Source organism: Sorghum bicolor, chromosome 9 (genome assembly GCF_000003195.3).
Source record: "Sorghum bicolor cultivar BTx623 chromosome 9, Sorghum_bicolor_NCBIv3, whole genome shotgun sequence".
NCBI lineage: Eukaryota > Viridiplantae > Streptophyta > Magnoliopsida > Poales > Poaceae > Sorghum > Sorghum bicolor.
In genome coordinates this window covers 2,283,860-2,311,060 of record NC_012878.2, presented here as the reverse complement: position 1 = coordinate 2,311,060, position 27,201 = coordinate 2,283,860, and the positions used below count along the sequence as shown (strand labels likewise).

General features: G+C 42.8%; 2 protein-coding genes across 2 annotated transcripts; one reads left to right on the top strand and one right to left on the bottom strand.

The window, feature by feature from the left end:
* On the top strand, positions 14,964-16,289 carry LOC8071251 (LOB domain-containing protein 1). The gene is made up of 2 exons (XM_002440464.2): positions 14,964-15,336; positions 15,477-16,289. Exons 1-2 carry the CDS (start codon positions 15,085-15,087, stop codon positions 15,882-15,884), a joined length of 660 nt encoding a protein of 219 aa, XP_002440509.1. The 5' UTR covers positions 14,964-15,084; the 3' UTR covers positions 15,885-16,289.
* Positions 21,931-26,090, bottom strand: LOC8071250 (tetraspanin-3). Its single transcript, XM_002439156.2, has 2 exons — positions 25,255-26,090; positions 21,931-22,637 (listed from the first exon to the last, which is right to left on the bottom strand). The coding sequence occupies exons 1-2, from the start codon at positions 25,786-25,788 to the stop codon at positions 22,287-22,289; spliced, it is 885 nt and encodes a 294-aa protein (XP_002439201.1). The 5' UTR covers positions 25,789-26,090; the 3' UTR covers positions 21,931-22,286.

Sequence of the window (27,201 nt, the reverse complement as noted above, 5' to 3'; positions counted from 1 at the left end):
TTAGGTTGTTGTCGCAGTGAAGTGATTGCGCATATAAACATTCGGTGCAGCAAAACAAGTGAAACTTTAAAAGGAAACTCATTTCAATCAGATGATAGATAAACACAAGAGATGGGCATAAGGAGAAATAGGCATTACATCTAGTTGAGTCATCGTATTAACCCATAGTTTACACCAGCTTGCAACCTCATTACAAAAAGAGACCTATGATTCACAAAAAAGTGGATATTTACTTGTATCCTTCATGAAGGGACCTGGTTGTTGTGTCTATTCATTCACAAAGTGGGCTTCCTCACGACCTTCATTCCTCATCACTTCTTACTTGCATACTAGTATCAAACATTTCTTTTCTAAACTGGTGATGCTACCACAAATAACAAAATCACACTAAATAAACCAAAATTTTTCCCCAACTAGACAAGGCCTAAGCCTCTGCATAAATCTACAACATTGAAGGCTTGAAGCTTAGAAAGAGAGACTAAATATATATATATATATATATATAAATAAGAAGAATAAGCCCCCGCCCGTATGTTTCTAGGACATGCATATACATGTATTAGGCTAGAATTAAGCATCATGAAAATGCAATGATGAGCGGCGTCGAAGGAGCTTCCTTATACCTGCGGTCACGTTTCGGCACGCCGGCCCGCAGGAGACGACGGAGACAGGAGCGGTTGGCCGTCGCTCTCAGACGGGTCAGTCTCAGGCCTTGTTTAGGCCTAAGTTTAGTTCATCCAAAATTCAAAAAAAATTCAAGATTTTTTGTCACATCGAATTTTACAGCACATGTATAGAGCATTATATATATAAATTAAAAAATAATTAATTGTATAGTTTATTTGTAATTTGCAAGATCAATCTTTTGAGCCTAGTTAGTATATAATTAGATAATAATTATCAAATACAAACAAAAGTACTATATTATCAAAATTCAAAAACTTTTTGAATCTAAACAAGACATTCAGCGCAGCTAGAGCCTCGAGCTCAGGTTTTTGAGCTAAGAATATCTATCGCTAGCTGTCGTTGTGGGGCTCACATCACACAGCCAGTGTGGTGCCTGCTGCCGAACATGCACGCGACGCGACTCACCGTCGTCCAAGCACGGAAGGTTCCGTGGTCAGGGGCGGCGTGCGCGCTGCTACACGTACGTTAATGCGTGCGTACGTCCACACCGTGTGTCCGTATGTACTGGTACTGCATGCATGAATACCTATACACGTACAATGCATCGCGTTTGGCCGTATATACTTGCATTGTATGAGCTGTCTCGCCATAACACACAATTGTCATGTCCTGTACTCCTGTTGTTTTCCTTTGGGATGGAAGAACGAATTTCATCTTCTTCTTCGTCGGCGGCTGGGCGGCCAGTGTAGTCGATCCGCCGGCTCTCTTGAATTGCATTGTAGGCATATACCAACATGTATGTGCTGGAGTTGAGTGGTTAAAATTATGATGTGGCTCAAAACTCAAAGGGCACGTGAGGCCCATGGCCCGCTCTTTTGCATAGTCTAGGCCCGGCCCGGCCCGCTCCAAATTAATCATGCACGTGCCGGTCCCGATCGCTGGTTGGTCCATTGGACCCGTTAATCGTACCAACCCCATATATAAACTGATGTTCTTTGTCTTTCAAACCCTAATTCGAACTCATTTCTTTCCAATAGTTGTTGCCTCCACACTAATAAGCCTGGCTAAGGTATGACGACACCATGGTAGTGCATGGGCACGGCCTTGGCACGGTGAGATGATGTGGCAGAGCACAAGCCTTGAACCATTGTGCATGGCGAGCATGGAGCCAATGAATAGGCACGCCATGTCATGATTAATAATAGGGTTGTGTCCTACCAAGCCATGTCACCTATTTGGTGATCTATAGATGTGTGTGATAATGTGCCATTGATCCACTAGAGTTCATCGTCTAAGATCATGGATATATCAATTAAGGTTGGTGGCTAGACCTGTTGTTGTGGATGGTGTGGACACAACCGGTCTTATCCACACCCAAATGCAACTCTTAATTACCCATTCTTCACCCTTCGTACTCTAATTCAAAACCTATTTTATCCAAATCTAGCAGTAACCCAATGGATAAAAGTGACATTAAACTTGACTACTTGAGTAGTATAGTAAGGAAAGCACATAAAAATGCATGCACCCACTCTCATAGGAAGTGGTGATGACATCACTTAACTAGCTGGGAATTAGCTTGAGGATATGGTGCTGGCCTTGGGTTGGCGCTGAGGCTTGAGGAGGTCATCGTCATACACTATATGATCGTTGTCCTAGATGGGTTGCAACACGTCATTGAACCTGGTCGCCGCGACCGCAACCTCCAGTAGGTAGGGGGCTTGTGCCCCCACACCCCCCATTTTGGATCCACCCCTACCTAATAAGGTGTTTGAAACCTACAATGGCTAATAAGTGGTTGAATTGTTGGCTAACTAATAGTCTAGCTAACTATTATCGGTTGTGGGAGGGCATTTCGGTCAGTTAACTATCAATTAGCTTGATTTGCCTAGCAAATGAGATAGTCATTAATTGGGTGCCCAACTATTTCAATCAACCCTAGCTATTTTTAGCAGATGACTATTAGTTAACTAGATCCAAAGAAGCCCAATAACATTTCACAGTCCTTCTCACACCAGACACATCACATGTAGCCATTTTAAATCTTTATAAGCAAAGGTAATAATGAATATCTAACAATTTTGATATATTCAATGAAAAATAAAAATAAGCAATTTTTTTTGGCAAACATAGTGGCTAGGATACTAGACATTTAGACGTGCTCACGAGTCAAAGAGAGAAGCATGTATGGACTGGAGGCCATGGCCACGAAGAAGTCCTTGGTCAAGAATGGATGATGCATATTGTTTAGATAAACCTATTCCCATGTGGGTTTAAGTAGAATTGGATGGACCGATGGATATAGGGAGAAGTTTGTTCATTCAATTCACTCCCCAATCCAAATGGAATGAAATGGGTTTATCCACGCTAAATTGCATCTAAATTACTTGCACTTGTCATTATGCAAGATAACACAAAGTAAGCCTATAAATTGCATCTAAATTATCCATCTATGCTATTGCAATAGCCAAGAGGCGACATAATTTATGGTATGACATATAGCCTTTCAATATTGAACACACACAAAGGTGCAACACAAAAGAAAAACAATGAATATATGGATGGAAAACCATGTAGAGTAATTGATTTTATCATAACCAGACATAGGGTCTATTACTCTATTTGGTTTAGGTGTGACTTGTGGAAAAGCTTTTGTGAACTGTGAGTTATAAAAAACTGTTGTGAGCTATATGTGCTGTGAAAATGTTGTACTTGTTTGGTTCAAAGTTCAAACAACTATGAAATCTATCCCTCTCCGTCTCCCTCTCCCTTGAAACATCAGTAAAACATTTCTCTATTTTCACCATTTATAAAAAGCAGAAAACTAAAAGCTAAAAGCAGGTCAAAGTGCTGCAAAAATTATACCGACGTTCTGTTTGCTGACAGTAGAAACACTTTTCAGAAGCTAAACCAAGCATAACCATAGATTATAGAATTTTCATATGGGTATTGTAAGTGTTAGAATTTGATCATATGGAGATTCATGCAAAGACAAGTGATTGCAAATTGATAGTAGCTGGATTTAACATGAAACTGTTAATACGTATGTCTCTTATGACCGTAGCTCATGCAGAGTACAATTTGATGGACCAGCACCTTTCAATTATGCAATAATTAAGCAAGAAAGGTTGTACGTATGAAAAATGCAGGAATTTACTTCATTTACCTGAAAATTGGGCACAGCGCGCTCTGAAGCAACATGAATGGAACTATATACAGATGAAATGCCCAGCAGGCCAACAACCAACATTGAGGGGCACGTGAAGTAGTATAGTATCAGACATATATATATAGTATGGATCATAGTCGTTGCCTAAAAAGACGCGGTTCATCGCTTAGACCTCAGGCAAAACGTTTGTTTAACAGTGGTAGTAGTATAATCTTTAGGGCTAAGCAACAGCCAGAAGAGGCTGTTAAAAGCCGAGCCAAAGTTGTGGACAAACAAAGATGCTGGTTAGGCACTACCCAAGACCAACTAAACCCTAGGATTAGGAAGGGCCACACGTGTCAAGATAACTGCGAGCAGGACATGTTTGCACAAACGGAAACGGATGCAGTTAGCAGCAGAGTAGCTTGGAGCGGCCCAAGAAAAGGTGCAGCGAAAGCTTTGAGCGCAACAGACAAGCTGTAGCTAGCAGCACTAGCAGAGCAGCAACCAGCAAGCAAGTTCAGAGGTTGTGTGTTTCCTGGTAATCTGGGTAACAGTTTGACCCTGCTTGCGTGCAGTTATATTTGCAGAAAATGCGATGCTGATAAACTGCTGCCGTTTCTGGTCGTCAACTCGTCATCCAGATTTATTGGTACAGTAGTTGCCAGGCTCGACGAGTCAGCCATATGCATGTGTTTAGTTCAAAAAATTTTACAAAATTTTTCAGATTTTCCTTCACATCAAATCTTGCGGCACATGCATGGAGCATTAAATATAGATAAAAACAATAACTAATTACACAGTTTGCTTGTAATTGTGAGACAAATCTTTCAAGCCTAGTTAGTCTATGATTGGACAATATTTGTCCTACGTTACACGAGTACGGGTACGAGTATCGGATACAATACGTATCGGATACGCGGATACACACTTTCTCAAAAGAAAATACACTAAAATGGTGTATCCGAGTATCCGTATCCGCGTATCCGACGAGTATCGGATACGGATACGTCACCCTCCTTGGAGTATCCGTGTAACATAGTATTTGTTAAATACAAAACGAAAGTGCTACATTGCTTATTTTGCTAAAAATTTTGGAACTAAACAAGGCCGTGGTTAACCACAAAAGAAGATAATGATCTTTAGAGTTGTTGTTGTTGTTGTGATTTATCGTGTGTATATGGAGCTGCTTGCTGCTAGCATGCATGTGACTACTTCATACAAGGGTTGGGTTGTCGAAGGGAATGCCAAACTGTCCAAAACATGGAGGTGTGGCATACAGTCTGGGCTCTGAACATCACCTGCGGACCTGCCTGCCAAAACCCAACCAAAGTGCAGGCATAAGACATGTATCTCCTGCGTAATAATACAATATAAACTGTGCTTGACCCGACCAGGAGGGCAAATGGCACATGCAGCAGGAGACCAAACTGGTGCATCCAGGCATCCAGCCAAATGCCCTGGCTGTGTAAGGTATGGTATGGAGGAGCCAAGAAAGCTGCAGCAATGGCTGCCGGGGGAAAGAGGTAGAAGAACTGCACATCACAGCACAGGCGGGAGATCCTCTCAGATCCTGAGATGGCTGACTCGGATGGTGCAGTTACTGGCAGTGGGCCAGTGGCAGCGCCTACTAGTCATGGGTGCCCCGGGGTAGGGATCTGATGATATGTGTACGAAAGCATGCATTTTCTTTAATTTCTTTGAGCTTTCGGTGGCAGATACACTGCATAAAAAATCGCTTGCAGTTTCAGCAAGAAATGGTTATTTCACTTTGGTTGTTTTTCTCTGAAAAGTTGGGTTTCTGAAACTGAAAGTCATTGAGATTCAGGTGCACCGTTCCTGTCACTGTGTTTTAGTAGCAGAATTTAAAGGGCCAGTTCCTGTCACTGTTTATTTTTAGCATTTTCTTGTCACTGTTGGTTGGGTTGACAAGCGTGTCCTTCTCTTCTCTCGCAGTCAATTTTATGACTGTTTGCTTTTCTGACATCGATGATGGAATAAAAACAATCGATCCTAGATAGCATGTTTTTGGCCGATGCTAGTTTAGATCATGTTCGTGTTCATCTGGAAATTCATTAAGACCCGAACGCGACAGCTAAAATACCGCCAAAAACTATGTACTGTGCTGCTATGAGTCCAATATGTTGTCGAGATTTTCTGGTACAAGTGATTACAGACTTACGGTGCGTTTACTGAATTTTTCTGCCCTTCTTCTGTTGCTCACAGTCACGTCTGCGCCGCAAAAGAAAAAAGGACAGGGCGCATGTTGTTGACCAAGAGGCCTTTGGGCCAGGCCCACCAGCCCATTGTCTTCATCAGCTTGACCAACACTAGGCCCAAGATCTTGTTGGGCCATAATCACTGTTTCTATCTAATCCTAAATTTCATCATTAAATATTGTATTGGCCAATGGCCTGGCCTGACCGGCCGACGGACCCTCTCCACTTTTTTTTCCCTTCTTCTGCCTCTTTTTTCAATTTCTTTTTGAAACTACTCTCCGTAATCTTTTTGAAGAAAAGGTTTCCCCAGTTTTATTACCATAAAGCTAACAGTAAGCAGTTTAAGTTCAGAATTTAAATGCCAGCAAAGGCAGGGCCACATGGCCAAACAAAAAGCCAAACAGCCAAAACGTTTAGGCTAGGAAGAAAACCACACTCTAGCTCACGCCCTCATCTAGGCCCTATTACATTGACCGGACATCGCATTTCCTAAGCCCTCCGAAGGCTGAGCAGTTGATTGAGCCAACCCTGATAACTCCACTCTCCACGTGATCTGCGGTGCTGATCTTGCTTCGGCTTCCACTAGACAGACTATCTGCTCCACACTTTTCTGGACCTCCGACGTGAACATTGGCATCCAGTTTCTCAGCATCCTTCCCAACATAGCAAACACTCTCTTCATCCCAATCCATGGTACACCCTGAAAGCAAAGAGCATTGCGTAATTTCCAGATCACCCACAAGACTGCTGAAGAAACTATATTGCACACCATGAACTTTTTGTTTGAGATCCACAAAGAAGCAACGGAAATGAAATCATCACCCATGGATTTGTTAAGCCAAAGAGATATAAACTCCCAGACATTCCTAACCACACAACACTGAAAGAATAAATGCAGAATTGTTTCATTTTCCCCACAAAACAAGCAGGTCGAGTCTTCGACTTCCCTTCTTTTAGCTAAATTATCTCTCGTCAGCACTCTATTATTAGAAAGCAGCCAGAGAAAAAATTGCACCCTAGGTGGAATATTAAGCTTCCAGACAGCTGGAACAAACACTGGAACCACACCCCTGTGGTTGATAATAGCATACAATGACTGCACCGAGTACCTCCCAGTAGAGTTGTAGGACCACAAAATTTGATCCTCCTCATTATTCAGAATAATATTCTCTACAGCAACCTTTAGCTCTTCCCATAAACCCATCAGCCCCATAGAAACATGCCTCCGAAAGGAGAGCTTAAGATCCTCACCATCCCAAACCTCACTTACCGTCTTACCCTGCTGTTCATTGATCACATACAGAGGCCAAAAAAGAATAGCTAAACTAGTATTACCTAACCATTGATCTTCCCAGAACCTCACTTTTTCACCATTCCCTACTACCCATTTGATGCCCATATGGGCAGCTTGCATTGCCCAAATGACTCCTTTCCAAAAAGGAGAGGCACCAACCGCTGAACAACAGAAGATATTTGGTTGCTTAGTTTTATACTTAAAATCAATAATTTTTGTCCAAATGGCAGAAGAATTTAAATGATATCTAAAAATCCAGGAACTTAACAAAGCCAGGTTCAAGCTTCTTAGATCAGGGATTCCCAAACCCCCCATTTCCTTTTTCTGAGAAACAAGCTGCCAGTTAGCTAAATGATATTTATGCTTCTCATTAGTGTTATTCCAAAGAAAATGCCCCATATGCGTGTTGATCAAGTCAATGGCCCACCTTGGAAACTTAATAACAGAAAGTAAGTAAATCGGAATGCTGGCTAGACAAGACTTAAGTAGAGTAAGTCTTCCTGCATATGACAGGAGCCTGCCCTTCCAACCAGCAATCCTTTTCACTATTTTGTCAATCACCGGCTGTAGATCCTCCCTCCTCAGTTTTGAAAAATGTAAGGGTACTCCTAAGTATTTAATAGGGAAATCACTTCTCTTACAACAGAAGATTTTAGCAAAATCATTTGCCCTCTCATCATCCATACCCAAAACTAAAAGATCACTCTTGTCATAATTAATCTTCATACCAGACAACTGCTCAAAACACACTAAAATCCACTTTAGATTAACCGCCTTGTCTAAATTGTTTTCAAGAAAAAGGAGGGTATCATCAGCATACTGTAAGCTAATAATGCCCCCAGGTTCAGAATGTGGTAACAAACCGGTTATCAAATTAACTTTGGCAGCCCTCATGAGCATCCTACTAAACACATCCGCCACCAGGTTGAACAAAAGGGGAGACAGGGGATCACCTTGTCTAAGCCCCTTCCCTGGTTTAAAGAAAGTACTGTTCTCATCATTCATTCTAATACAAAGAGAACCACCCTGCACTACCTTAGAAATCCACCCTCTCCATTTAGCACCAAAGCCTCTAGTCATTAACATCTCCTCCAGGAACTTCCAACTAACCCGATCATAAGCCTTCTCATAATCGAGTTTGAGAATAATCACTGACTCTTTCTTCCTATGCACCTCATGAACAATCTCATGGGCCGCAACCACACTTTCTAAAATATATCTGCCCTTAATAAAGGCTGTTTGATTCGACGCAATCAATCTATTGGCCACTTTGATCAGCCTATATTCAACAATTTACCAAAAATTTTAAAACTACAATTAAGAAGACTAATAGGTCTATACTTCTTAAGTGTCCTGGCATCAGGCTCTTTAGGAAGAAGAGTAATCATCGCAAAATTCAACCTATCAAGATTCAGCATATTATTCTCAAAGCAATTAACTAAGACCATCAAATCACCCTTAATAACATCCCAGAAAGCCTGGTAGAAAAGGAAAGAGAAACCATCTGGCCCTGGGGCCCCTTCAGCATAAGAACTAAAGACTGCTTCCTTCACCTCGGCCTCTAAAAAAGGAGCCTCTAACACAGCATTCTACTCTCCATAATCTTAACTCTTATCGAAAATGAATATCTCCACCTCTTCGTTCTGCTTCTTTTTTTTAAAAAAATATATTTTTTAATCTAGTCTCCATAATCCCGGTTCTTGTCGAAAATGAAACATCTCCCTTTTTCTTGATATAGCAGCTGCATATATACATGTATATATGTAGTACAGCTAGTGAGCACCATGAATGGATGAAGGAAATCAACAAGCATGCAGCACGTCAGCTCTGCTAGTGCTCTGAATTATTACTGACGCCCGCAAACAAAGAAGCAAGCAAGCAACGCAATCCAATCCAGAATCAACAGATGTCATGCCATGCAAATATGCAATGCAAAAGCACCGTATGAACAAGCAAGAAGCTAGCAGCAGCAGCAGCTGAAGAGAGAAGAGATGATTCCAATTCAATCCAATCAAATCCAGCTCGAGGAGGAGGAGGAGTCAATCGCCTAATAATTCCTGTGCATGAACAGATCCAACAACAGGTGGATCATCAAATGGCACCAGATCTATCTCAAGTGATCACTAGCTGATCTCTCTCAGCTCCGTCCCTGTGCGTGGGTGGATACGTCTACGCAAGCACTACAGTGTCCTTTTTTTTCCAGAGATTTCAGAGAACGTATGCTATATCCGTGCAGAATTCCGATGAATTCCATCATCAGTTTCCGCGTCTGCGCTGAATCTTGCATTCATCGATCGTGGAGTTCGGTACACTGCCACTATTCTTCAGTTGGCTCGTTTACTATTGCTTGCTTGCTTGCTGCCTTGCTTGCTCCAGGGAAAAGGCAGCCAGCAGTCCAGAGGAACATGCATGCACCCAGAGTGTAGAGAGTACCAAACAGTAGCAGGAGATGGACGATGTACTCCAGAAGAAAAAGTTCAGTGTGTTATGTAGTGGCATTATGCATTGTGCACTGCATGGAATCGTACCACACACCACACAGCAGCCTTCTCCTTCTACATATGCGTGTTTGTGCTGACATACATGCTGAGCTGCATGACGTACGTAATGTAGCTCAGTTCACAGTTCACACCTGATCTGACAAGTGAAACTAGCTCAAGTGTACTGTACTGTACAGTACGTGGAGCAAGCAAAGTCTTTTCAGTGTTGTGCTGTAGTACTGGCCTGATCACCATACCTAACTGTCGTCGTAGCTAGTAGCAGCTAATATAAGCGTGTCCAGGTTGGGATCAACTCGGGCTTCACAAAGTGCGCTCCAGCCTCCCTATATAGCTACCTCGTTCGTATTCGTGGCTTCTGAATTTATTTCTGAATGAAACCGCGTCGCAGACATGCATGCACTGTGGTATGTCTGAATTTTGGACCGAGAGTACGCCATTGCAGAGGTATCTGAAAATTCTCTTATTATAGGTGCGTCGGGGACAGTCAGTCGGAGGTAATTACTATACTAACAGTGCATGCAGGGGTGCAAATAAGTCCACCCAGAAGGCCAGAGCACACTTTAGTCAGGGCCAGTTTTCTAAGTCTGAATATAGAGCCATTTTAATCCTTTAATTAACTAACATCCGAGTGCGGCTCTCGGCAAAGGCTCTTTACCGAGTGCCCAACTTTTGGCACTCGACAAAGCATATGACACTCGGCAAAGTTCTGGTTTCCTATAGTGTAACGCTGTCTCTGAACTTTTGAAATGGTCGTTACAACCTTTAAACTTTACTTTTGAGCTCAGTTTCATTACATGACAATCAAAGTGTCCGTTTCTATCCTCAAACTTTGAGTTCTGAGCTCAGTTTCATCAATAACGAACTATCCAAATGCATTTCAGTCTAGTCCCTGAACTGTGAAAGTTCATGAATAAAAATGAACCCATAATGCAAAGTTTGAGGACGACTAGAATGCTCATTTTGATAACCCTAGGATAAAGCTAAAACTAGAAGTAAAGCTTAAGAGCAACTCCAAGAGTCTTTTTACATCCTTTCCTTAATAGAGATTTTGGTGTGAAAATGCCTTCCAACAATTTCCTTAATGAGATCTCTAATCCTCTATTCTGCAACTCACGCTAGCTTGCTAAAGATGCAGAGGAGTTGTTGGAGGGTGTAAAAATATAGAGAGCGATATTTATTCAAATGGCTCTCCGAAATGATCGATGATTTAGAGAGTGAGTTTAGAAAAAAATTCTTGACGACGATGCTCTAAGGACCGAGCCATTTTGAAAGTTCAGGGGATGGAATTAAATTAGGTCTTAGATGATAACATAGGGACCAAACTTACTATTTTGCTTTTATTAAAAACAATTTCGGTTTTGTGGAAATATATTTCTCTAGCAGAGTTTCAGTTTTTTGCAAAATCATTTGCACTATTGAAAACAGGAACTTCCATGATTTGGGAAGGTGCTGCTTATTGGCATTTCGGCACCACTTTAAGTTACTTTCTTTCTGGCAGGTAATTTGATCTTGACCGCAAAAGTGAAAGAGGTCTCAAGTTTGGTTAATTCAGGTCGAACGAACCTTTCTAAAATTTTCAGGTGGCAAACTATGATTATTAGTCTAAAAGCGTATACTATTTTATATTATTCAAGTACTACTAGTTTGTGGCGGGCGTGTGTAAGGTCCACACGGGATGCGTATAAACAATTATATGAACTTTAGAAATTGAGATCGAGTCCATTGCAAGGACAAACACGACGGCATATAAATTGGTGCATCCATCCATGCATGTCATCAAGGAGAAATCCGGTAATCCTTGACTCGTTTCGGGCCTGTGTACGTGGTGGGGCTCCAATGCAACCCACGGTACCGTAGTGCACTGCTGTGTAATATATGCGTTGCGCTTGCGCTTGCGCCCACAAGTGTACATGCAACGTGTCTCAGCTATGATTGCATAACACGGTCTATGACAGCAAGGTAGAAGTTTTATTAAGCCATCTTTAGTGTGTGCAGAACATTTTCATGCCCATAAAACTCTCTCTACTTTTATAAAACTCTTATCATATTTTTCTTCATTAATATGGTATCACATCATCAGCATATTTGATGCACATGAAACTCTACTGAAACTCCAAATAGACTGGTCTTAGAATTTCATTTGTATTTTATAGGCTGTTATATAAGCGTCTTTATGATGTGACAATGTTTATACAAATAGAGAAAAGAAGTGAAATACTCTTAACTCAGTTACCAACTCAAAATGAGTCATATAATTAAAGTCTATCAAATAAAATAATAAAAATATGATGATTTCATCCATATTTTATTGCATTACGTTCTTAAAAATAATGCTATGAAAAATAATTCAAGATCTAAGCATCCCTCTTTTCCTAATATAGAATTCAGATTATATATCACTGAAAAAAACAAAGTGATTTATAATTCAAAGAGGAAGGAAGTAGCAATTTTTCATATAAATGTGATTAAAATTAAAATTATTTGACTCTTTTGGAGCGCGGGAATTCTATTCTGTTTTAGGTGGAAGGATTATATTACCACAGAGATGTTATTATTTCTAGATGTAGATGATGTACAGTACAATCATATACTATGCGTGTTGCGTGATGATCCGTCGTCGCTGATGATGATGAGAGGGCAGCAGACGGCAGGTGCTGGATCGATGGATAGGACGTGCATGGACGGAGAAGATCTACGGTGATGAATGTGGTATGTGGTCGGCAATGCGGCATGCGCGACTGGAGGTGCGCTCGTCATCGTGACATCACCCATGCATGCGTTAAGTTTGTGGAACGAGCAAAAACGTAGATTGTGTTTAGTTTCTTGGCTTATTTTTAGCCGACAATCTAAGCTAGCTTTCAGCAAGGTAACATATAGCTGTTTGGTTGCATGCATTATCTAAGCCTAGCTAGCATAAGAGCACCTCCAGTGTTGGGTTGAAAGCGAACCATGGGACGTTCGAGTCGAACCGTGCCCACTGGAGCTTCCGAACCATACATGTCAGAACTAAAAGCGAACGTTGCAGACAAACCGAACCGAACCAATTAAAATAACATTGGCAGCACATGGTCCGAAGAAGTCTGTAGCCGGAAGAAGTCCGAAGTAGCAAAGATACAATATTTTATTTATTTAAGAGGTGAGTGGTGGGTCCTAGCAATCGATGCTCACACTACAGGTCTCGAACCGTCTGACGCATTGCAGAATTTGCATGTTTGGTTCGCTGCTCACACTGGAGCTGCCCTAAGGGGAGTGTGTTGGTTGTCTAGTTTGCAGTGTATACAATTTGTCTCTTCTCTCCTGGTGGTAAGGTTACCAAACTTAGACATTCCATCAAACACATGGTCTGTGTGTTTGTCGGTGTGGAGCGGAACTTCAAGCTCAGGAGAGGACGTCGATTGTAAGCGAGCTTGCCGGTGTGGAGCAGTGCTTTAAACTAGAGACACTCCATCGAGCAAGCTGGTCGATTGTAGGCGATCGAGCTCGTCGATTATAGGTGAGCTTGTGGTGTGCCGTGTACGACAGTCGCTAGCCTCTGCCCTCGCTTGTTGTCAGCCCAGTCGCGCACTCGACTGACACGCCAGCATGTGGCACTACGAAGCTGAGCTCCCTGTTTTCCCTTTTCCTGCTCTCGCGGTAGCTTCTTGGGCTTCATGTCATGGGTGCTACTGGGCACCGGGTGCTGCTACTCCGCTCTACATCGACGAGGTGCAGACTGCTGCCTCAAGGGCTCCATCGCCCATCCGGCGGAATCCACCTTGTCACGCGGTAGCAGCAGTCGGTGATGGAGACAGTGACCGCAACCATTGCAGCCAGATGCGGTGGGAGAAGCGCCGGAGAAGGAGGAGCCGACGCGCCAGCAAACTAGCTATAGTGGGACGAGCGTCAGAGAAGCAGCAAACAGTGAGGAGACTTCAACAGAGGCTTAAGCTGCTACGAAATAAATGGATCATCATCTCATCTTTTCAGAGTCAATTCAGTCTAACCTCCAAAATGGCTTAGTTGGGTTTAGCTTCAAGCTGCTTAATTACAAGCAATCAAACAATTGAATGTTGACTTCGTAAAGTTTGGTTGGGGATTAATAATTACCTAACCAAACAGCTCCATAGTAACCCGCGGCAGACTTAATTGGATCCGACCTTGTGCCGTTGTCGGAGTAGTACGTGGTGGCCTAATTGGCCAATAACAACTCTCATCTCGTCATCATTTGTGGACTAACCGTGTACCCTATATATAAGTGGCTATATATGCCGCACCGTGTTGTGACACTTCTGACTACAGTGTCCACCGCCAAGTTACTTACTCTATTGTACTTCAAATTTGGCATGTGAATGTCTCTTGGTCTTTGTTAATAAGTATAGCTTAGTTTGGGTTGGAAAATGCAGGTTATATTCCAAAGGGCCAGCAAGTATCTTATTTTGAGACCAGAAATGCTTTAAAAAGTTAGCTTCTCATCACTAGTAGGGATGTGATCAGACATGACAAACAACTTTCATCACTCAAGAATTGATATTTGTCATAAAGAGTATTTTTGTGATGAGTTAATGACAAAATTCTATTTGTCAAAACGGAGTGTCGCATAGGTTCTGTGCTGATGAACCTGAGCTATTAGAAGTGGCTTGATCCGTGATAAAAAAAATTAGTGTGACCTATTTTGGTTTGGCAGGGGGCAGCCACACATTTTTCTAGCTCGAGTTCTTTGTGTTTTCTACACCGGTGAGCCCCTCAAATGCCCAGGATTTTTTAGCAATTTTTGGGCTTCGATTCCAAGGCTTTTGGTTGGTCCAGCACGTCAAACATGGCTATCTAGGCGCTCAGCCACATTGTTGGTATCTCTAAGCATTTCACCATGGAATGATGGAAGTTATCTAGAAGAATTTTATGGGGACCAAACAGATCACCTTTCTAGGTTAACATCTCAATGTAAATCTAGTAGCAGAGAAAGTGAGAATATATGGTCTCAAGGACAAAAATAACTTTACCGCCTTTCTAGTAGGACTGTAGGAGAAGAGAAGTGCCTCACTCGTTGGACCACCATCAACGTAACTATGAATGGGTCGAACGAATCTTTGGCACCTTAGCTGGCACTGGCACTGGCACTGACAGGCCATGAGTCCTGCTAGCTCTTACTAATAAGTCCTAAGCTAAGCTAGGCTAAGCTAGGCTGCCCACTCTTCACCACTATATAAATACACTCGTTTGCCGCCAAACTCGGAAGCTAACTAATAAGCCATCTCCAGCTCCATCCAAGCTCCTCAGGTTCCATCTGTGCGTACGTGCCACACAGAAACCAGCTAAATGGACTGCTCCAGCGACACGGCCGTCTGCGCTGTGGCCGTGGCCGCGGCCACGGCGCAGTCACCTCCTTCGTCGCCACAGCCGGCGGCGGCGGCGGCGGTGGTGCTGAGCCCGTGCGCCGCGTGCAAGATCCTCCGCCGCCGCTGCGTCGACCGCTGCGTGCTGGCTCCCTACTTCCCGCCCACCGAGCCCCACAAGTTCGCCACCGCGCACCGTGTCTTCGGCGCCAGCAACATCATCAAGCTCCTCCAGGTCAGTCGTCGACGATCTTAATTTGTCGCCATTGTCTGACTGAACGTGCTGCAAGCAGCAAGCACACACACACGCACACGCATGCATGATATGATTGAGGCGGCTGACGGACCGATCGAGCATGCACATGCCACATGCAGGAGCTGCCGGAGGAGCACCGTGCGGACGCGGTGAGCAGCATGGTGTACGAGGCGGCGGCGCGCATCCGGGACCCCGTGTACGGCTGCGCCGGCGCCATCTGCCAGCTGCAGAAGCAGGTCAACGAACTCAAGGCGCAGCTGGCGCGCGCCCACGCCGAGCTCGCCGGCGCCCGCGCCCAGCACGCGCACCTCCTCGCGCTCCTCTGCGTCGAGGTCGCCGCCACCGCCTCGCCGCCGTCCTACTGCGGCGCCGCCGACTACTCCTCCTCCTCGCATCATCAGCTAGCGGTCGTCGCCAACCCCATGATGGCCGCCGACGCGCTCTACGTCGTCGACGGCGCCGGTGCTGCCTTGCAGATGCAGGTCGGCAGCCCCGTCAGCTGGGCCGACGAGGCGCTCTGGACATGAGCTCCATCAATCCCTGCACTGCACCTACGACTGCCAACTGCGCTTTGTTCGTCAATGCAATCAACGCCCAAGTATAATTAATCTAGCTGGTCTGTATATGCATATGTATACATACAGTTACATATACGTACGTGCGTACAGTCAATATGTATGGGGGTAAGTGTGTAGTAAGTTTTATTTACTCGGTTGGATGTCATAATTAATTCCTAATTAACCAAAGGGTTAACGTGGTTGGGGTTTGTTGAAGCAATTTGAGTGACAAATCCCTCTGAATGTTGAGTTTTTGTTCGCTTGGGAACGAACGACAAACTTCTGCTCTTAATTTTGTACAAAATTGTTGTTGTGTATGAGTGTATAACACTGCTCCTCTGTAACATTGTTGCTGAGTATGGAATAATGCTGCTTGTTCGTATACTAATTCTGAATAAACAATATATAATGCCACATTAAGATTTGTTTGGTTCCCGGTTGTCCATCCAACATATAAATATATTTATTTCCACTGGCTAGACTACTTGGTTCTGAAAACAAACAAAGGTGTTCAGAGTTCAGACATCTACTTCGCCTTGCTGTATTAGTTGTTGCTTCCTTGTCCCCGATGGACCATAATAGTAGTGTCAACAACTTATCGTGCACATCGATCTCAAGCAAAAGGAATAATAATGCAGTTTACATCATTCATTCATTAATTGGTCAAAACAAATAGTACGATGTATGCCATTATTATAATTAGCCTATTTAATTTGATGCTCTCTGAATGGTTATAACAAAGCTATATATGAACACAGTACAGATTACTAAATAGCAAACAGGCATGGATTTTTAGCATAATATAGCTACCAGCTTGCAAGCAACACAAAGTCACAAATATAATGCGTTGTACACAGTACACTGACCTAACTTGCCTGATTCAGGTTCAGACCGATAATTTAAAGAACTGTCAACCGTGTGGAGAAAATTCTGATGACTGACAGATTCAGATAAAAAGAAAACTCTTCTAGAGTTCAACTGGGGAAGCTAAACTACGACGGAGACTATACTTGTCTTTTGTACCTGCTGAAAACTATAGGGTTCCTATAGTTGCCAGGTTACATGCATGTCAGTCCAATTTACAGTTCTTAACCTCTTTTAGTTACGTCTAATCATAGTAGGACAATACATAGATAGACAGACAGGAGAAAAATTACCAAATAAACAAGTTAACCTACTACCTAACGACCTTATCTGGACGACTGGACCACATGCAGGTGGTTCCAAAGTCCAGTGCCAAACCAACATGTAGAAATAATGTATATAATGTTAGGCCTTGTTTAGTTCACCTTAAAAACCAAAAAGTTTTCAAGATTCCCCGTCACATCGAATCTTGTAGCACATGCATGAAACATTAAATATAGACGAAAATAAAAACTAATTACACAATTTAGCTGTAAATCACAAGATGAATCTTTTGATACTAGTTAGTCTATGATTGGATAATATTTATCATAAACAAACGAAAGTGCTACAGTACCGAAAACTTTTTACTTTTCGGAACTAAACAAGGCCTTAGTATGTACTTATTAGTATTTGCTTAATTAATGGATATATGGATCCTACAAAAAGCTTGCATGCGTTGCCGCAAGAGTTCTGCTGGAGCTGACAGTGCCAGTTCAGTTGTGTCTGCACACTGCAACTGCTGGTGCCTGCAATTTTCAGTGTGTCATTGCTTGCGCTGCTTTATAACTGCATCCTGGATTCTGGAAGACGACTGGAAGCAGCAATTGGGCCTTGTTTAGTTTGTAATTTTTTTTGAAAAACACTACTATAACACTTTCGTTTGTATTTGACAAATATTGTCTAATCATAAACTAACTGGACTCAAAAGATTCAGTCTCACAAATTACATACAAACGGTACAATTAATTATTTTTTTTATCTATATTTAATGCTCCAAACATGTGCATGTGCCGTAAGATTAAAGATGGCAACGGGCACAAACCCGCTGGTTTTACTATCCTAAACCTGTGTCCATAAAAATTATATAAACTTATTAAAAAACCCATGACCCATGACGGGTGCAACATTTGACCCAAACCCGTGCCCACGTGGGTTTCAGGTACCCACGGGTCGCCCATGCCCAACAGTAACAATAGACTCAAGTAGTATATATATGAGAATAATATATATATATATATACATACAAAAATAAATAGCTATAGTTGTTGTAAATAGCTAATTTTATTTTCCTCCCAACCATGCCATGGATTGGAGGCTGACGATCAAAATGAAGCACTATTGTGTGTAGTGTGCTACTGCCGCCTCTATCCATCTCCACCAAAGGCTACTGGCTTAACTAGGCCACAACTGTATCAACACCCATGCAGTACCAACGTGCTAGTGGTTAGGCATATATCAGCTATCCTTTTCTTAGTTCTTTTTTCTTAATTAATCTTTTACAAAATGTTTATGATTATCTAAATATAAGTTATGGGTTTGAAAAACCTATGGGCTCACGAGTTTGGGTACTACACTCCCAGATCTATGCCCACAAACCCGCTGGGTCTAGCATTTTGCTCATTAACGAACCTATGGGTAGAGAAATTGACCCAAATCCTTACCCTAATAAAGTAAAAACCCATCGAGTTTCGGGTTTCGGGTACCCATTGACATCTCTATGTAAGATTCAATGTGACGAACAATCTTGAAAAATTTTGCAAAATATTTTGGAAGTAAACAAGGCGTGGAAGAAAATGTTAAAAAGACAGCTATATAGCGCTGCATGCATTGCTATCAACATTCAACACTCCTGCTGCATTTTCCACAAGAGGACGACGGAATTTTATATCTGCATGCATGCATGCCCATGCTGACATTTGAAACTTGGCTTGGCGCCATCTCCACCTGTCAGGCTTCGATCGACATGCGACAGTCGGCAAAGGAGATTTGCATGCATGACCGGCCATGAAGCCCATGAGTGCCGCCGTTAACAACAATTTCCGGTTCACATATCTGCAAAAGAGTTGGTTGAGATGGATTTGTCGTCGTCTATCAGGAGACACATACAGAGATATCTGAACATTTCATTTGGCAGCTTGATGACCAGTGTCAACAAGAATAAATGCCAAATGCTGGATCGGCGCATGTGAACTTCTCCGAGGATCAGATGTCTGAACTCATGCCGCGGCCCTGCCTAGCGAACAAAGCAATGTCGTGCCAAAGCATGAGATGACATTTTTTTTGCTTCAAAACTAATATAAATGTCCATAGTGTTATCTACGCTGTCATGCAGATGCATGCAGGAGTGAGTGACGGTCCAGTACATGTAAACTAGCAAGGACTTCACTCGATCTTTGAGCATTATTAGTAGTTGGTATCTCATGACCTTTTTGCCTCCAGAGAGTCAGCCTGTTCATGACTGGTAGAATAATGTACGAAAAACAGGACTGCTGGATCTTTGAAAACCTTGAGATTTCCGGGTCCCGGCAGCCGTTATATATATAAATTCGATCGGAACGGAATCAGAATAATTCCCTAGTTGATTGACCAAATTGCTTAGCAGTGGTCAAATGGCCGTACTGCCTGTTGAAATGTCATCAGAGCGTGCCCAATAGAGTGCTGCTGATGACGAACTGAGGATGCAGCACGCACATTCTCCAGGCTTAGAATTTATATGTTGATCTGCCCTGCCTTTAGAAATAGTTGTATTTAAGTTCCTACTATCAACATGTGTGTAGTCTATTCCTGAAAGAAAAGGGGGAAATGTCCAATTGGTTTGATTCTTTAATTGGGTAGACAATGGTTGTAGTACTAACACTAGCTCTTTACCTATGTACAATTGGGTAATCAAGGACATCAAACAGCATGAGCTAAACTAGCTCCTAGCAGAGATGCGTTGGACATTGACCTAACTTAGGTTCATCGTCTTAGCTAGCTAGGTGAGGTGGCACGTAATTAAAAATTTGTCCAGAGTTGAAAACTAGTAATAACAAGGAGATCTAGTTTGTTCTTAATTAGTTTATCAATCCCTGCTCACGCACCGGCACAAAACATTTTACTTCGTACTGACATGAATATGAAATTCATACAGGATAGTTCCAAGTCAAACTTTTTTTTACCATTGTCTATAAACATATCGATTTTTTATATAAATTTATAAGATAATATTTACTCCTTTTGTTTTAAATTACATGTCATATTAGGATCTTGTTTGACAGAGCTCCAACTCTAAAAAAAATCTGTGGATTACTAGAGCTGGGTGTCTGTAGCTCTAGAAAATCCTAGATCTAGAGCTAGAGCTAGCAATGTCAAGTACATTTACATGACTCGTTTCATTTATAATTCTCTTATACTGTATTGAATATAGAAGTAGATAATGTGTTCACTTTGGCTTAGGTTTTTTTTTCATATTTTTAGTGCATAACACAATTTAAAAACATGTATGGAGAAAGTTATAACTTCATGAGCATCTTAAGGTACACGTAGCCATCAGCTTACTCAGCAGCTCGTTTACTTACTGAAAAAAAGAGTTCACATCCGTGAGAAAAGTGTCATCACAGCTTACTCAGCAGCTCGTTTACTTACTGAAAAAAGGAGTTCACATCCATAAGAAAGTACATGTCATTACCTCGAAACAGAGACTGAACCTTTTCAAGTTATGTCTAATCAAAGTAATGCAGTTCATATTCAGGAGTAGGCAGTAGCAGTAAGCAAGGAAAAAGCAAAGAACAAACAACCTAACAAAATTGACGACGAGTGCTGCCGGCCTTATCCAGCTGGAAAGATAATTAAAACACATCACACATGCATGACAATATAACATGCTTGCAAATGCTTCCAAATCAAAACCAAACTACCCGTCAATCCACATGCAAATTAAACGCGTGATCCATCAATCAGATTGCCATCGTCCATGCATGAACAGAAACGCGTGCATGCACGCGCCGCAACCATGCATGGCGTTGGCATCCAGTTCAGATATTTCCGCCAGCCCAGAATTCTAGGAGACCCTGTCTGTTCTCCATCAGGGACGACAGTCAACAACCTCCTGAACATCGTCAGCAGAGATGTCAACAGCATGGCAGTCAGTGTCCTTTCATGGCTGCTGCTTCAAGCCTTTGACTCCCCTGCTACAGAACAAAGCAGCATGAGGGCGCCGCCGGGTTTTTCTGCGTGGGATCAAAGTGATGCGTTTGAACCGGAGAAATGAGCCGCTCCGGATGCATGCCAGCTTGCCAAGTGCACACTGCTTTAGGCTTTAACTGGTTTCATTTCAGTCTTGCACATTCACATGGGTTAGTCAGTCCCTGTCCTTGATCAAATCCTTCTCCTTGCATGGAACAAAGCTCATCTGGTTTCAGACTTTGAATTTGGGATTTGGGGGCAGCATTGTCTAATGTCTACATGTCAATAGTTGGATTACCAGGGGTAACATGCTAATGAGCTTCAAATCAGTCAGCCAGTCAGTTAGTCCCTGCATTCTCACTGGCATGTCATGCATGTGCTGTGTTGTTGACGTGTGTATTAACCCTTTCAGAACTCTTTTGGATGGGCATAAATGGTAAAGTGAGCTCAATCATACGCTTTTCTAGAACTAGAATCTTTTTCTTAGATTGATTGGTTTAAGCAGTCAAGCTTGACTCTGGCACTGACTTCGTTAGAACTCCGGCGACGTTAAATTTGGCAATGGATCTTGTAAAACATTTGTGATGGGCCTCAGCTTTTTTTAGAAACTTGTGATGGGCCTCAGATGCTAATTTAGACGTGGAACTCCGACCTGTATTTACTTATGGACCTGGATGTGTTTTTGTTGTTGGGCTTGCATGGTTTCACTCATAAAGGATTTTGTAGGCTAAAAGGAGGGCCCACAGAGACCACCTGGGCCTTGGCCTCTGACAATCGACAGGTTGCAACAGCCGAAGCAGAATGCTCACATACTGTTATCTCACAAAGCCGAAGCAAAACGCATTCCTGCCTGTAACTTGAGCAGTGAACAGTTTGTGGAGAAAATCAAAAAACAATTTGTGAAGAATCCTACATTCCTACTGGAAGCTGCAGTACAGCCATCTCATCACACCTCTAGTATTGCCATACAGTGAGATATTCAGAAAATATTCCATCATGACTGGCACCATCATACAACTATCCCCCAGAATTTAAAAATCTCCAATACAGAACAGCTCCTAGATGATTTAACTTCTCTTGTTCTTTGCAGATCTCATATTGTACCCCTACAACATAATAGGCCTACCCTAAACACTAAAGCAAACACAAACACAAACTCAAACCACACTGAACTTCCCCTTTTCACCACCAAATGCAGTAGAATCCACATTTCAGTAAGATATAACAAAGCCTAAGCCTTAGCACCACCCATTGTGATCATTTGTACAAGGCAAAAGCTTCCAAACCCGCAGCAGCAGCTGCCTAGAACTGGAACCTGCTAGGATGGGACTTGGTCATCCGTGCCATGCCGATCGGCTCGTCATTCTCGATCCTCTTGGCATTGCGGAATGCGGCACAGCCCGCGACATAGACAATCACAAGGATGATCAACACCACGATGTTCAGGATGGCCACCTTGCGCCAGCTCTTCTTGATGCCCGCTAGGACGCCAGCCTTGCATGAGTCGCACTGGAAGCACAGCATCTGCTGGTCGTTGCTCCACCTGCTGCAGTCAGGGTCATTCATCACAGTCGGCACACCAGGGTTTTGTGTCCAGTACGTCTCGTTCATATAGGTGAATGCACATGATGTCGGTGGCTTGCAGCATCCAGACTGCAATAGTCAGTCACAAAAATTATATCAGTTAGTATCCTGAGAAATCAGACGGCTAATCAGTTGTTCTGAGAGAAAAAGAACTCAATGCAATTCTGTAGACATAGAAACTAATTCTACCAACTAAACCAAATATAACACGCAAGAATCAAAAAAACATTTATGCTTGCTTAAGAGTCTGAAGACAGCTCATCAACAAGAGGTACTCAGCGTCTACACTAAAGTTCTTGCAGGCAATTGAACGTCTCAATTCAGACATAAAAGATGATGCATCTTCAAGCAAATTTACATTGAACAACAATTGAAATGAACAGAAACCGTGTCCTGAGAGACCACACAATCATTCAGAGAGAGAGAGAGAGCACAATCTGTTACTCTGAGAGACAAAGAAGTCACTCAGGTAAAACCAAAACTCATTTCACTAGCAAAACCAAAATGTAATATTGAAGCATTATGTTGTTTAAGAGCTTGAAGACAACTCATTGTCCTGAAATACTTGGCCTCTGAACTAAAAGCCTCTTGCAGCTAATTAGCTTCCACAATTTTTGACAGAACAGTCAGAAAACAGTTTATCTTCAAAGAAATCTACATCAAACAATAATTGAGATGAGCAAAAACAGTAGCACTAAAATGGCAATAAGTTCCTTATGATATTGATAGCATCAGGCTGGACAATATGATCATCAGTTATCCATTATTATCATCACCTAGATTAATGATGTCTTGGCCTCCCAATCAAGATAAAAGTTGACGACTACAAAAAGAAAGAAAGGTGGATCCCATACTCACTAGGAAACTATCCAAGCCTGTATAACTACAATCTGAAGAACATAAAACATACTCCATCTGTTCACGCACAAGAAAAAACAAACTAACACCACTAAAGAACCAAACATTTAACAAGCATTTGATGGGTGCCTGCATACTGCAACAGGTATAAAATTAACAATTATCACAAGCCCTTACATTTTTACTCCACCCACTGACCAACCATCATATACAATAAGTCATTCAACATGAATAATAGATATTCTGTGTCCCAGTATAAACACAACATGTAATGTAGAGTATCATCTCTACAGAAAATAACCAAAGGGCAAAATCCAAAATGTATATTTGCAAGTAATTTGTGAGACTGTAACGAGGAAAAGAAAAACACTCACGGCTAGAAAAGACAGCATAGAGAATATAATGACAAGCAAGGTAAGGCTTCCATGGTCCCAATTCCAACTCTGAAATGTAACACCTAGCAAGTGGCTTTTGGCTGTCGTGGTCACACTGGTGTATTTGGTAGGACGCTGAGAGAGGCCCTGATTCCTCAATCATAAAATTATTGTGGGCCTCCATGTCGTCTGGCATCCGGAGAGATGAGGAAAAAGCTAGGACAATGACATTATCCTCAGCCTCAAACAGACACCAGATTCTACTTACCACTGCAATAGTGTCAATTCCTGGTGCTTCCCGTTCTTTGCACTGCAGTGGTGACTTGGGAAATAACTGACTTACTGACTGGTCACTGGACCACGACTCAATTGACCAATGAGTCATGGGGATGCTTACTGCTTAAGCGACTTAGGTGTGTGCAGTTGAGAGGTACTAGTAATAAGTATACAAATTTGTTCAATGGAAAAAAGGTCACTTTCTTTCGGAGATATATAGTTCCAGGTTTGTGTAGTGAAAGATATTAGTGACATGTTTCACCATCATAGAATGGATGATGCAGATTTGTTTCCCCATCCATGATTTGAGTCTCTAATCAGCCAAAAGGTTTTGTACTTACAGACACCTGGTACAGAATTATGCACGGAATTTCTTCCCGTGATGTAAAGCAATTCAGAGAACCAAAGTAAATAAAGCAGGGAAAAGGATTGCTTTTGAAGAAAGGTATATGCTGGAATCGAAGGGGCTGGCAAAGTCAGTGACCCTTCTAGCTGCTTTGCTTTGCCCCAAATCAGGAACAAGCAAAAGGCCCGATGCATTAACAATTTCTGAAAGGTGGAAGCTGCTGCACGATGAATGAACAAATTAAATACTAGTAAAGGTCATGATTTGCTAAGCCGAAAGGGGGCTGGCTGCTGATGAAAGGGGCAAGCAAAGTTTATTTCGAGATCCACACTGCCACACTGGTGCCGAGTAGAAGTAACTGGAATATCCTACGCCACCTTTGCAACAAGCAATCAAAGGTCAGGAAGAACCTGGATTATTAGATTAATGTTTACCCTCTTGATTGATTGATGACCTCTTTCCGTGGAAAATTGACACACAAAAAATGCAGCCCTTTTTTTGTGTTTCCCCCTAAACTAGTACTGCAGAGGACAACAATAAAACTTGAATAAAATCGCTGAATCATCACAAATAAAAAATCCCGACTTTTGTGCACTACTAGTAGGTAGAACAACAATAAAACTTGAATAAAATCTAATCTTTCCTTAGCGTACGAAGGAATTTTTTGAATCACACATGGAAATCAAATGAATCGCTCATGGAAAGCAAGGGTGGCAAGAAGAACTGACGAATCTATTTTTCCTTTTGATGGGGAAAAGGAAAGAGAAAGAAGGAAAGAGGAAGATAATAAAGAAGGAAAGCGAGGAGGGATTGGGGGGGTTAAAAAGCGGACCTGAATCGGGGAGAGGTTGCGGCCGTAGAACATGGCAGGCGTCTCCGGCACGAGCATGCCGGTGTTGGGGTCCCTTGCGAGGCGCCTCATGCCGGCGCAGGCGTGGCCGTCGCGGAGGCAAGCGCTGATGGTGGCCCAGTACTCCGGGTCAGCGACGCGGTCGCGGAGCCAGCCGCTGTAGTCGGAGAGCTGGTACTCGGGGAACCGGCGGTTCATGACGACCTGTCCGTCGCCGCGGTCGGTGACGGCGAAGGCGAAGACGATGAAGAAGAGGAGGGCGAGGACGACGAAGAACATGGCGAAGAGGTAGAGGCGGAGGAGCCAGGTCTGGCGGTAGCAGGCGCCGGCGAAGCCCATGAGGGAGATGACCATGAGGACGAGACCCACGACGATGATGGGCCACTGCAGGAAGCGGATGCAGTCGGTGGAGTTGGCACGCGAGGCTAGCCAGATGCCGCCGCCTAGGATCGGGATCGAGATCAGGAAGGTGATGAAGTTGATGATCCCCAGCACGCTCGTGCCCCCGCGCAGCATCTTGCTCTCTTCCCCCTTCTTGGTTGCTGCTGCCTCCTGGCCTTCTCTCCTCTTCCTCTTCCCTTCTCTTCTTCCTCGACCTGCTGCTGTTGCTCTGCTTCTTTGGCTCTGCGCTCCTCTTTCTCTCTCTACCTGTGCTGTGCTGTGCTGTGCCGTTGCCTGCTCTGCTTTGTGCGTGAGGGAGGGAAGGGAGAGGAGGGCGGTTGGCTACTACTCCAGTTGGCTTTTAGCGAGGTCGAGGAGCACGCTGCGGCAGAGTAACGGGACACGGGAGCGGGAGGAGGAGATGCTGAAGCAGCACAACCGTTTTTTTTTTAACAAAGGTCCTGTTTGGATTTAGAGGCTAGAGCTAGTTTGCGCTAGTTTAGACTCAACCAGCCCAAAATAGCCAAACAGAAGGGCGAGCTAGTTTTTTGCAACTAGCTCATTTAAAAAAAAATTATCCCTTCAAAAGGATAATTATTTGAACTAGTTCTGGTTGGGTTCATCAATTCTTTTTTTCTCCAACTCAGACCATATACGATCGAGCTTATTCTCTTCCCTAGCGATCGATCTGCCGCACCGATCCACTCTCGCACCGATATGCCTATTTATTGTCATTCTAACCCTTGCATCCAAACACGTCTTCAACTAGAGCTAGTTCTAGGCTAGTCCTAGGCCAAAAACTTAACTCTAAGGCCAGTCTCAATGCATAGTTTCATTGCACAATTACCAAGACTATAAACTAGGTAACCGAGCCACAAGAGTTTCATGGGGATGAAACTCCTCTCTCATCTGATGAAACTCCTTCATTTAATGACCCTGCCAAGTCAGCAATTTTGTTTATGTGGCACCCTATTTAATGTGCTTGACACTCTCATGAAACATGCATTGAGACTGACCTAATCTCTAACTGATGTTGGATGCTAGTTTAGGCTCAACTAGTCTAAAAGTAGCCAAAGGGCTAGAGCTAGTTTTTTACAACTAGCCCACTCAAAAACACTATCCCTTCGAAGGGGCGATTATTTGGGCTAGTTCTGGTTGGGCCCACATCAATTTTTTTTTTTCTCCAACTCAGGCCACACAGGATCGAGCTTATCTTCCCTAGCAATCGATCTGCCGTCGATTCGTCGTATTTATTGTCATTCTAACTCTTGCATCCAAAACGTCTTCAGCTAGAGCTAGTTCTAGGCTAGTCTTGGACTAAAAACTAACTCTAACCCCTAGCCGAGTTAGAGTATCCAAACACAGCCATAAATTGATTTGTTGTTTGCTTGGGCCTTGTTCATTTCGCAAAAATTTTTGGATTTCGACACTGTAGTACTTTCATTTTATTTGACAAACATTGTTCAATCATGGAATAACTAGACTTAAAAAATTCATCTCGCGATTTACAGATGAACTGTGAAATTAGTTTTTATTTTCATATATATT

Coding starts and splice junctions, on each gene's coding strand:
- LOC8071250 (XM_002439156.2), bottom strand. CDS start 25,788: ATGCTGCGCGGGGGCACGAGCGTGCTGGGGATCATCAACTTCATCACC. Junction 22,638..25,254: donor GCAACCTCTCCCCGATTCAG/GTCCGCTTTTTA, acceptor TGACTATTGCAG/TCTGGATGCTGCAAGCCACC.
- LOC8071251 (XM_002440464.2), top strand. CDS start 15,085: ATGGACTGCTCCAGCGACACGGCCGTCTGCGCTGTGGCCGTGGCCGCG. Junction 15,337..15,476: donor ACATCATCAAGCTCCTCCAG/GTCAGTCGTCGA, acceptor TGCCACATGCAG/GAGCTGCCGGAGGAGCACCG.